The sequence below is a fragment of the Pteropus alecto genome, unplaced genomic scaffold, assembly GCF_000325575.1.
Source record: "Pteropus alecto unplaced genomic scaffold, ASM32557v1 scaffold101, whole genome shotgun sequence".
Lineage (NCBI taxonomy): Eukaryota > Metazoa > Chordata > Mammalia > Chiroptera > Pteropodidae > Pteropus > Pteropus alecto.
This window is the reverse complement of record NW_006432945.1, coordinates 18,541,831-18,553,420: the sequence shown is the minus strand read 5'-3', so window position 1 is coordinate 18,553,420 and position 11,590 is coordinate 18,541,831. Positions and strand designations below refer to the sequence as shown.

The 11,590-nt window shown below is 60.8% G+C and overlaps 1 protein-coding gene across 1 annotated transcript in view; it reads left to right on the top strand.

Moving 5' to 3' along the window:
* Nucleotides 1-11,590, top strand: part of PBX1 (PBX homeobox 1) — a 219,103-nt gene that overhangs the window by 169,754 nt on the left and 37,759 nt on the right. The window contains exon 3 of the mRNA XM_025044014.1: nt 11,506-11,588. Coding sequence (XP_024899782.1) covers nt 11,506-11,588 — 83 coding nt within the window. The remainder of the gene's footprint in view (nt 1-11,505; nt 11,589-11,590) is intronic.

Below are 11,590 nucleotides of genomic sequence, written 5' to 3'. Positions count from 1 at the left end.
CGTGTGCATCTGTGTGCACGTGTCTGTGTGTGCATGTGTGTGCATGTGTGTGCGTGTGCATCTGTGTGCGTGTGTCTGTGCACGTGTGTCTGTGTGTACGTGTGCATCTGTGTGCGTGTCTGTGCGTGTGTGTGTCTGTGTGTGCATCTGTGTGTGTGCGTGTGCCTGTGTGTGTGCGTGTGCATCTGTGTGCGTGTCTGCGTGTGTGTGTCTGTGTGCGTGTGTCTGTGTGTGCATCTGTGTGTGTCTGTGCATGTATGTTTGTCTGTGTGCGTGTCTGTGCGTGTGTGTGTCTGTGTGCGTCTGTGTGTGTGCGTGTGTGTGCGTGTGCGTGTATGTATGTGTGTGCGCGTGTGCATGTGTGTTAGCAGGAGTGGTCGTGTCCAGCCTTCCCTTCCTCCATCTCTGTCTCCGGGCAGACAAAGCCGATGTTCTGAGCCACCCATGAGGCCGAGGCCGCGTTTCTGGAAGACGGGCATTCGGGAGTTAGCGGCCTTGCCTGCTGGCGTCTGTGGCCCGTGTGCTGTGCACCGGGCGCTCGCCCGTCTGGGAAGCAGAACCCCTTGCACTTGACAACTGCTGTGCTCGTTCTGCCTTTCCTCTTAAACAGCTTTTTCAAGCCCCGAGAGACCCTTAAAGAAAAAAGAATGCACGTGCAAGTTGCGCCGGAGGCCGGAGCGGGCACCGCTGTTACGGGTCATGGGGCCCCGGCCACACGGGACAAACTGTTTTTTATTCGGGGTAATATTTCTTCTTTGGCATTTATTACACCTCTGTTAAACACAGCTCATGTGACACAGTGTAACTCACGGGCAATCAGAGAAAAAGCCGAAAGTTGGGCCATCAGTAGGGCAGGGCGAGGCGTCGTTAACAGCCGCCATTAGAGCTGAAAAATTACCCTCTGCCCCTGCCGGGCTGTCTGGGGGCTCAGGCTGGGCCTCCAGGCGGGGGGCTGGGCCGCGGGAGGGGCGTGGGGAGGGCAGAAACCCGAGCTCTGAGCAGCGAGGTGGGATGGGGGTGGGGGCAGGGCCTGGTCCAAGTTTGGGCCCCGGCCCAAGAATGGAAAAACCCCTCTGATCCCCGGCACCGAGGCAGCCCGGTGTCACCCTCTCTCGTGACGGCACCTGGTCTCACTTACCCGAGGTCAGCTACGCGATCCATTTTGGCCACGGAGCGGAAGTGCGGGGGGCGGGCGGGCGCACACAGCCCATGCTAACCGCACCCCGCTTCCCCACACGGTCTAGCCCAGGTTCACTAGGCCAAGGTCTCTGCCATCACAGCCTGGGGTTTGGCAACGCCCTTTCTTTTTAAGTCCATGTTTAAAAGAGCATGTGGTCTAAATCCTTTCAGACCTCGTAAATCCCAGCCCAAGGCACGACGCCGTTTACCCATCTGACGAGCCACTCTCGAAGTGTGCTCGTTCGATGGGGCCGTGCAAGAGGTCAGCTAGGACAGTAAATTCCAGCAGCTTTGCAGAGTGCGTGTGTCAAACCCATGACGGGTCCGGAAGAAATGGCAGTGGCCCATTTTGCAGGTGGTGCCAACTCACTCGGGGACAAAGCTGTTTGCAGGATCACACGTCAAGCCCCTGGACTTGTGGCTTGGGCCGTGGCCAGCGCCGCCCACTCCCCTCCCCTGCCCACCCTCTGCTCCGGTGTGCGCCGTGTGGCAGCCCTGCACACTCTTCTGGGCAGAGCTGTTAGCATGAAGCGAGGCCCCGAATGAAGTCTGACGGGCCAGTGGGAGGGCCGGCCGGCTGAGCAGAGCCGGCTGAGCAGAGCCGGCTGCACTTGGCATCAGACGGGCCAGCGGTGCCTGCTGACTCAGGCCGGGCGAGATGCTTCGTCCTGGCGTCTGACTTCTCAAATGTGACCCCATCCAGTTCCGGCATCCAGCCCTGAACTGTCCCCCGACCCTCAAAACTCAGCTCAGCTCAGCTCCTCCCCAAGGAAATGCTCGACGGAGCTCGGCTCCCCCCGCACTTGGCGGCTTCGTCCCGCTAGAGCAGTGGCCCTCAGCCCCCGCGTGCTGGTGGCCCAGTTTCGAACCCTGGGGTTACTCTGGTTGCCCTTCGGAATGAATCGTGCGGTCTCTCAAAGGCTCTCCAGTGCCCGGGGGCCCGGGGATCGGAACGCTGTCCTTCCCGGCACAGCTCATCACACACAGTCGTCCTGCACACGACCCGTCCCCGCCTCCTGCCTCGGCCTGTGGCGTGCCCCGAGGGATGGGCCGGGGGACTCACCGCGCTGCGCGTGCCACTCGGGGGCACTGCCTGCCCCGCGGTCTCTTCGGCTCCGAACGCTGGTCCCACGCGCTCCACAGTCGTTTAGGACGTGACGGTCTCGGTGTCAGGTGTCCCTGCCGGGGACCGCCAGGCGGTTAAGGCTGGCGCCCAGGGCTCCCCACGCTGCCGTCAGGGGCGGGCTCGCTCCAGGAGGTTCGCGTCTTAAACGAGACGGTGAGGGGCAGGACAGTGTCCAGGGCATCGCCGCAGAGCCCTGAGCTGCGCCCCACACACGTCGGAGGGGGTTCCTGCTGTCGCCTGCAACGCCGCTAAGGGCGTTGGGCCTCCGCAGTTACGGGTGGGGACGGTGGGCGGTGCCCCCGTGGGGTTGGCGTGGCGGGTCCCCCTCCGGGCCGGGGGCCGCGGGCTCGGGAACCAGCAGTGACGTCGTGGAGGGGGTTTCCCGGAAGGTTATGCCACTCGGAGATATGAACGGGGTGAAGGACGGAGGCCTCCTCAGGAGCGAAGGTGACGTCGAGGGCACACAGTCCCTCAGAGGTGGCAGGACACGGGGTCATCTGGGGAGCTTCGCAGGAAGGCGTGGCGTCTCCTCTCGCGGGGTCCGCCGAGCGAGGACGGTTCGCCGGCGTGTCATGAGGGCCGGTGTGGCATCTTCGAGGCGAGGCGGGTTTCTTAAATTCACGTTCGGATACCTGAAGTCGGGGACAGTCCTTTGTGGGCCCCATGTGATCTGGTCCCTGGGGCCTCACGGCGTTGCGCCCACCAGGCTGCGGCCGTCACTGTGGGTGGAGGCTGTGGGCCCTGAGGCCTCTGCTGCGGCCGGCTGAGGAAGGATGTCACCTGGCTTGATTTGGGGGCCTTATGTTTCTCACGGACCTGAAGGTCTGTTTGGCTGCAGTGACTTCGAGACTGTCCCAGGACACAGGCGCATAGGGAGGTGGCGGGCGCCGGCTGTGAGCCTGTCTCCCGGAACACACACGTGCACGGTGGCCGTCCCCCAGCGCGGTGGCCGTCACACGCGTCTCCTGCCGCGCCCCGCCAGTGCCCCGCATGGCGTCAGCCACCCCAGCCCAGCGGGAGCGGACAGGGTCCTTTGCCTGATGACACTTCGCGGCTGTCATTCGAGCCTGCTCGCCCTTCTCCGCACTAGAAGAGGGCGGCTCCATCGGATCAGCCCGTGACACTCCGCGGTGACTTCCTGCCCCGCGTGTGTGTGGGCGGTGTGTGTGGCGTCAGCACCGCGTGGAGCCCGACTCCCGCGGCCTTTCAGGCTCTGAGCCAGCGGCTTGGTCCACGCTTTTCTCCTCTGGTCACGGAAGGGGCCAGATAGGGATCGGGGAGCCTGAGGCTTCTGTCCCAGGACCCCGTTCGAGATCACGGACTGCGCGTCCCTTGGGCGAGTGGCCGCCCTCGCGGTGTGCTGTCTCGCAGGCTGAGTGAGGGACGGAGCGGGTAGGACAGAGTGGAGCGTGGTCAGCTCGTCCGCCGCGGACTGAGCGTCCAGCCGCAGGCCCGGGGATTGTGTCTCAGGTCAGAGAGGTTTCTCCAGAGCCACAAGCCTCGAAGCCACCTGATCTCTCCGCTCGGCCCAGCTCCGGCCTGGGCTGCAGCCTGTGGCTTGGGTGCCGCAGGCAGAGCCCTCGCCGTCCACGGATCCGTGGAGGAGGAGGGGCACTTGTGATGACTGCCGGCCGCTGTGACGTTGGCATGCTGGGTGCCGCCGCAGCCTGGGGTCCCGGCCCCCCGCTGCAGAGCAGACCTGATGCTTCGTATCGTCTCCTATGGGGTTCAGTCCTATGAGGGGCTGTCGCATTCGGCAGCGGGAGGGTGAGGCAGACAGGCGGACGGGAGCACCTGGCCCTGGCTGTGGGCCCCCCGCGCCAGCACATGTGGGCGTCTGTGTGTGTGAGTGGCCGGTGGCGGCCTCCACGGGACTGAGGAAATGAGTGTCAACACGGTTCGTCATGTTAGCATCACGGGCAGAGGCCTTGTGGCGAGCACACGTCCATCTCACTGCTGCGTCTTTTGGAGAGCTCTGTCTGTCTGTCCGCTTCCCCCCGTGAAGCCACCGTTCTCTCACACACAGCTCCTGCTCCTGTGTTGGCCTCCGGGGTGGCAGTTGGCTTCCGGGGTGACAGTTCGCCTCCGGAGTGACAGTTCGCCTCCGGGGTGACAGTTGGCCTCCGGGGTGGCAGTTGGCCTGCTTGGCCTTCCTCAGACCCAGGCACAGCCCCCTCCTCGCTGCCTCCGCCATCACAGCCTGCGCCCGGCTGGTTTCCTCGCTGTCCCCCGTCTTTCTGGGCCTGGGCTGCACGCGGCCACCCAGCAGCCCTGCGCCCTCAGCCCAGACGTCCCGGATCTGCTGCCACCTCTGCTAATTGCCCGCCCAGTACTCACAAGAGGGCCCTGTAATGACCAAGTATCTTTCTATCTGTCCCAGACTTCTTTTTGCAGGAAGAGATCGTCCCCAGTGGCTGCTCAGGTTTTCCTGTGACTCGCCTCTAGCTATAAATCCGCCTCTTCCCAATCTCCTTTGTAACACTAACCACCATGAAGTCCCTGGTTTTCAGAATTCCCTTTCCTTCTCCCTCCCTCCTTCCTTCCTTCCTTCCTTCCTTCTCTCTTTCCTACAGCTTGTATTAGCTTTGGTTGTTTAAGGTGCCAAAAACAAACAAAACAAAAACCATAAAATAACTTGGCCTAAACAAAGTACAAGTTCATTTCTCTGTTACTCAGCTGTAGTCCAAAGGCAGCCGTCTGGGCTGGTGTCTAGGGTCTGAGAACTGTCCGGTTTCTCTCCCTCGTGTGGCTTCCATTCCCCAGGCCAACTCACGATCCAGGGTGGCTGCCAGAGCCCCAGTCATCACATTCACTTTCCAGCTAGCAGAATGAAAGGAGAGGGGGACGAGGAAGACACCCCTTCTTTTGAAAGACATTCCTAGGAGTGTTCTATCCTACGTCTGCTCATTTGTCACCAACCAGAATTTTGTCACCGGACACGTGGCCCATATCTAGCTGCAAAGGAAGCAGAAAAGCGTCTTTCCTCCCAGTGGTTATGAGTCACGTCGAATCAGGGCCGTGGAGAGGGCTGCGTTGGAGGAAACCAGCAGATCGGCCTTTTCCTTCACTCCCTGCCTGGCCCCGCCCCGGCTGTCCGCCCTCCCCGGTCCCACGTAGAGAGACACACGTGTGCCGCCGTATCTCACGTATCAGGATAAATGTCAGCAGAGTTGAAGTGCACATTTACATAACGCGATCCCGTCGTTGCCCGAGGTAGTTACAGCGGTGGCGATCGGCGTGGCACTCGGCGAGCCCTTTCTTCTGGCTTCGTTCAAGAAAAACAAACACGGGTGCTTCTTCCCCGCACTCAGCTTCCCGCCGCTTACGGACTGACGGGAATTGCGGCTCCGATGGAGAGAGAAGTGATGCCCGTGTCAGAGAGGGGGGCGGGGTGGAGCGAGCTGGAATACCTCAGCTCTCCACGCAGGCCCCGCGTCTGAGCCGGCGGGTCGCCGTTTGCCGTGCGCAGCCTTCCTCCGGCCGTCCTGGTCTGCACACCTGTCGGCGGGGCACATGGGCAGAGCCGTACACCCCCATGCGGCGGGGGACGGGGGGGTGCGTGCCAGCGACGGTCCCGTCTGCCGTCCATGATCGCGGAATCGGAAACAGTCGTGGAGCGAGCTCACCCGAGATCATCAGCGGGGACCCCGCACATGCCATCGCCACACTGTGCTGGGGACCCCGCCTTTGAGTCATTCTGTGGCTTTCAAACACCGCACAATTCTTGTGGGCACAAAAATGCTCTTCGTTTCAATCCGAGTTCTGATGGAATCGTTCGGAAGGCTGTGACTGAGTTTGTAGACATGGGCAAAAAATCCTGCTTGTCGCCAGGAGCCGGGAGCACCTCTCAGCCCTCATGCATGGCGTGACGTCAGGGAGGTGAGCCCGCATGTGGGACAGACGTAGCCGCCACCCCCGAGTGCCCGGGTGTGCTGAGCGTGTGGCTTCTCAGCGCCCGGCAGAGGGGCCGCCCTGAGGCCTGAACCCCACCCAGAAGCCGAAACCGAAACACGCTTGCTCAGACCTCGATTTGAATCAAGTCTTCAGTCTCTTCCGGTTATAATTTATTTATTTTTCTAATGGGAATTTGAAAGCAGCCATTAGCGACGACTGCCAGGCTGGCTCGTCGGACAGCAGGTGGGACTGCCGCCGGGCGCAGGGCTTCCCGAGGGCCTGTCAGCCTTCCAGGGCCCGGCGGCTTCCTGCGTGGGCTCCGCCGGGTCGGGGGGACCGGCACGCGCAGGCCCGGGCTCCGTGGCAGGGGCACGTCCCGGCCTCCGGAGGAAGCGGGACTCGCCGTGTGCTTGGGAGGAGCGTGTCGGGGAAGGGACGGCAGGAGGGAGAGGGGAGAGGGATCTGATGCTCTCGGCCAGGGGTCGGCGCCCTGGCCTGTGAGGGCGTGGGCCGGGGCGCGCCTGCGTGAGTGTGCACGCCTGCGTGAGTGTGCACGCCTGCACACTCGCCTGCACACTCGCCCGCCTGTCCCGGCTCCTCCCCTGCCGCTGGCCCTAACGGACAGAAACAAAACTCTTAACTCCACATCTGTCTTGCTTGCTTATTCTTCCCAAAGGGACCTTTATCAGTGGAATTGATTTAGATTTAACCAACAATTGAAAACCTACCCGTTCACCAAGCACTGACACGTGCTTTTATAAAAATAACCCGATTTAGCCCTTAATAAGAATTATGGTGGTGCTGATATTATCGACTGTCGGGTGGTAAGGACACTGCGTGCGGAGGGGCGAGGCCACACGGAGGCGTCTCCTGCGTGCCGTGGGGCCAGCAGGGTGGGCCCTGGGTGCTCGCTCACAGCTGGGACGCCAGACCACCCGCTGGGAGAGAAAGCCCGAGAATGAGCCCCTGCAGTGAAGGAGGCAGCGGGCCGGGGCCTCACCGGGACCCCGAGCCCCAGGACGCGTCCCCCTGAGGGCGAGACCGTGCCGGGGGGTCCCTCTTGCTTCCCCGTGGGCACCCGCAGAGAGCTCCCGCCACCGGGAGAGGCGCCGCACACACACTGCGGCTCTTCGTCCTCGTGCTGCTGACGCCCAGCCTGGTGCGGAACCGTTTCTCAGACCGCGGGCCACCACGTGCAGGCCACAGCTCATTGCCCGGCCCCGGTCCTCACGGGGCCTTCCGCCCCCTCCCACCTCCAGGCATGCGGGCCGGCCAAGGTCGGCGTGAAGTCACACCTCCGACCGGCTTCGCTTCAGGCAGAGGCTTCTCGGAGCAGCAGTGCAGGCTTGAGCCGTTGAGGCCCAAAGCCCCTCACCCGGCAGCCGCCTTCTGCCCGGCACAGGGGCCTAGTCTCTGCCAGCTGCCCCGCGGGGGGCCAGTGTGCCAAGCGGGGGACGTGGGAACGGGATCCGTGCCCGAGCATCTCCTGAGAAGCAGAGAACACTCGTGACCAGACGCCGAAGCCCAGCCCGGGAAAAGGGATGACAGAAGTCGGTGTGTTTCTCTGTAGAAAACCCAGAAACGTAGGCCAGGAACCCACGCCAGGCCCGTCCGGGGACCTCGCACACAAGCCAGAGCATTGCGCCGCTGCCCGAACGCGCAGATGGAGCATCGAGCAGGACCACGTTTTGGTCTGAAACTCGGCGCCCCAGAGGGACCGCTCCACAGACACTCGTGGGATGAAACACTCAAGGAATCTCAAAACTTGCTGTTGGCTGGCCAGCCCCTCGAGCCCTAGCGTGGTCTTCCTGCTCAGCTAGCCGAGAAGGAAGTGAGAAGGCCTGAAAGGCGTCTGCCTTCACATCTAACCCCTGGCCGGGCTCTAACAGGCCCTAGATCCGGGTCCTTTGGGCCCCTGAGCTTAAAGGGCACAGAGACAGGCAGCGTGGGAGTCCAAGGCCTGCTCTCAATGACGAGTCCATGAACTTGGACTTCGATCTGACAAGGCTGTCCCAGGCCCACTCAGCGCAGAGGTCTCCATTTGCTTGATGGGCAAAGTCTTTGAACACACACACAAGAGCTTCTCCATCAGACAGACGGGGGTGTTGAGAATTAGGGGTGACGGACATCAGGACACACTCCCCTAAGCCGCAAGCTGATAACTTTGATCCGGTCGCGTGTGTGCGTTCACACTCAAAGCTGATTTCACCCGCTCAGAGCTTCCGCTGGTGAGTCGGAGCCTTCGTGCCGTCATCGAGGATGGAGTGTCTGGCCTTGGCCATGGCCCCTTCGCTTTGCCTCCAGAATCTGCCATTGTCTGCGAGGGGCGTTTGGAGTGTGATGCAACTCAGTGTGTGCGGGTCTTCTGTGAGTGAATCAAAGGAGGAACTGACATTTCAGGGGGCAAGGGCACTGTATTTCTGTCCTGGACTTCTGCCCTAAGTTCTGACGATGGGGAGACACGGCAGAGCAGTCTTGGGGGTGAGGCCAGGAGAGCTCCACCTTCCAGCTCACTTGGCCGTGTGTCACAAAGACTAGCTCGTGGGCAGTGGGACACCTGAGTGGAGGTGAAGCCATGCGCCTTCACATCGAGCAGAGATTGGCCAGTGGGAGGGCACGACCACCCACTCCCTCTCCAGAACACCTGTCTGTCTGTCTGCGTCATCTCTTTCTGTCCACCCAGCATTGGGTCCCTGGACTGCTGTCCACATCTGGACACCCCTCTCTGCCAGGCTGGCCTCCGCCCCGCCGCCTGCCCCACCTGTGGGAGTGAATCCAGGCGGGGCTCCCAGCCCACCCGTCCTCAGTGAAGAAACAGTGCCCTCTAGTGGGCCTTGTCGGGGCTGCTCCCGACCCCTGTCAGGCTCAGGCAAGGACAAAACCTCGGGCACCAGCTCTCCTGCCGAGGACCTTGAACGTGCCTTTGGGTTTGGAGTGCTTTTCTCCTTGTGTGAGGAAAAATAAAGAGCAGCGGGAGGTCGGCGTGAGAGCTGCTCCATCCGTGCTGTGACAGCCCACTTATCTTGAGAGTTCTACCAAAGAATTAACTCCAGGGCCAGCGATGGCAGCAGGGTGGAGGTGACATCAGATGCTTCTTAAAGGGCGTGTGACAATTTCTATAGAAATCGCTTACCTGCCTTGACGGGTCTCCGTCTCTACAGGAGGGGGGAGATTTGTGAGACTCCTCCTTTAAAAATTATCACCAAAAGTGCTAAATCTCATGCCCGGGGACCCCTCCGTGGACAGGGACAACACGTTAGCTGGGGGAAGTGTGCAGACGTGACTGCCGAAGGCCTCTGCGCTGGCTCGGACAGGCGCCTGGGCCTTGACAGCCTGCGTCTGCACAGGCTGTGGGGCCGGGGAGCCCGGAGGCGGGGGGCGGGGGGCCGTCAGGGACACGGGATCCTGATCAGATGTGATGGCTCGTGGATTAGGTAACAGCTCCGCTGGGTGAAATTGGATCTTGGGGGATGAGTGTTACATGTCCGGTGTCCCGGAGAAAGGCTCATTTGAGTCTTGCATGGCGCCGCAGAGATAAAAAGGAGCTTTTAAATAATCATTTTGTCTCCTACCCACCGGCCCGCTGCCTTCCAGCAGTGAGTGCATAGGCGGCCTCAGCTCTGCTCAGACATGTCGCCCTTTGCGTTCATTTACTGAATGTCGGGGGGATTTTTCCTAACCGACCAGCAGAACAGTCTCCGTGTCCGAGTCCCACGCCTGCCTTTACGGCGGGGTGCAGGTGTGTGCGTGCAGCGCCGTGCTGGGCCCGCCCGCGCCCCCGTGTGCCCACGCGCTCCGCCCCAGACCATGAGAACCGGAACCTTCTGTGTAAAAGTGCAAGCTGAAGCTGTCTCTCTATATGTACGATTTTTTTGTCTTGGTTCAGATACATACTCTGAAATTTCTTATTTTCATAATAATTTGAGTAAGCAACATTTAGGGTAAGGTACATGGTGTTTTTATCATTCCTGTCTCTTACTGTCCACAGTTAGAAACCAATTATATTAAATTTTAGTTGATCCTAATTTTTCTTTTTACAAAATGTTCGTAGGATTTATAAAATGATAAAATCTAAATGAAATGCTATCACTTTTGCTATGTTTTTTCTTTTCTTTTTTGCCCTCAATTAAATGGATCCTTCATACCTGAGGGTAAAAAGAGGCAACATAGACGAGGGCTTTACGCCCCGTGAGCCCCAAAACCCAGTGGGGCAGGGCTCGCGGGGCATCCAGTCAGCGTTGCCCAGCCTCAGAAACGCCCTTCCTCATTCTATTTAAAGCCAGTTTGACGTGTAGGTGCGCAGGGCTGGTGTGGGTGCTTCATGCTTCCCACTGGCCGTTTGAAAGGGGAAGTGGGGTGAGGGAGAAGCTGAGAGGGGACGTCCACGGGGTGAATGCTGGGCGCGTGGGGGTGGTGGCCTCGGCATGTCCGAGGTCACCTGCCCCGTCCCAGAGGAACGGGGGCCAGCACCTTGGTCACCGGGCGCCTGGCTCTTTGCCTCTCCTCCTGCACCCGTAGCTGGTTGGCTGGCGGAGGGAGGGGCTGTCAGGGTGAGGGGCGCTGCCGGGCGCTGGTGGCGTCTGAGGGGCGGGGACACCTCTCCGGGGGGCCTGGTAGGGGACGTCCTCACCATCGAGACGACCTTGCTCTTTTCTCTTGGCCGCGTCGTCGAGCCCAGGAGTCATCATGAGACTGGTCAGTGTCGGGTCTCGGCAACGGTCACGAAGTCTTTAGATCGTAAAGACAGATCTAAACTGAGACGCGAAGAAGGAGGTGCTTTTCCGTGAATTCAGCTTTGGCAGTTTGGGGGTGAAAGCAAACATTGCGTTCTGTTACCGTTGATGTTTGTACTTCTGGAATTTCCACTGCGGAATTTCTTTATTGCGGTGAAACATGCAACAGATGGACTCCGAACTGTCTGGAAGGGTGCGGTTCGGTGGCATTAAGTGCGTTCACACTGTGCGCGGCCATCGCCACCAGCGTCTCAAGGTCTCTTCGTCTCTCCAGATGACCCTGTGTCCCCAGGGGATGCCAGCCCCGTCCCCCGGTACCGCTCATCTGTCCCCTGCCCCCGTGAACTGACGGTTCCAGGGACCTGGCGGAGTGGGGCGTGATCCGTGTTGAATCCAACCTCTCCTCGTGCTCCGTCCCCTCTTCCTGTTCCCCGGCCCCTGGCCTGTCCCTCAGACGCCACGTCGCAAGGAATTTGGGGACTTACGGAGCCAGAGGACACAATTGCTTTTCTCTAGTTTGACTTTCTCCAGCGGGTCCCTATTAACACGCTTCCCTCCTGTGTCTCCCTGCAGTTTTGAGCATCCGGGGGGCCCAGGAAGAGGAGCCCACAGACCCGCAGCTGATGCGCCTGGACAACATGCTGCTTGCGGAGGGCGT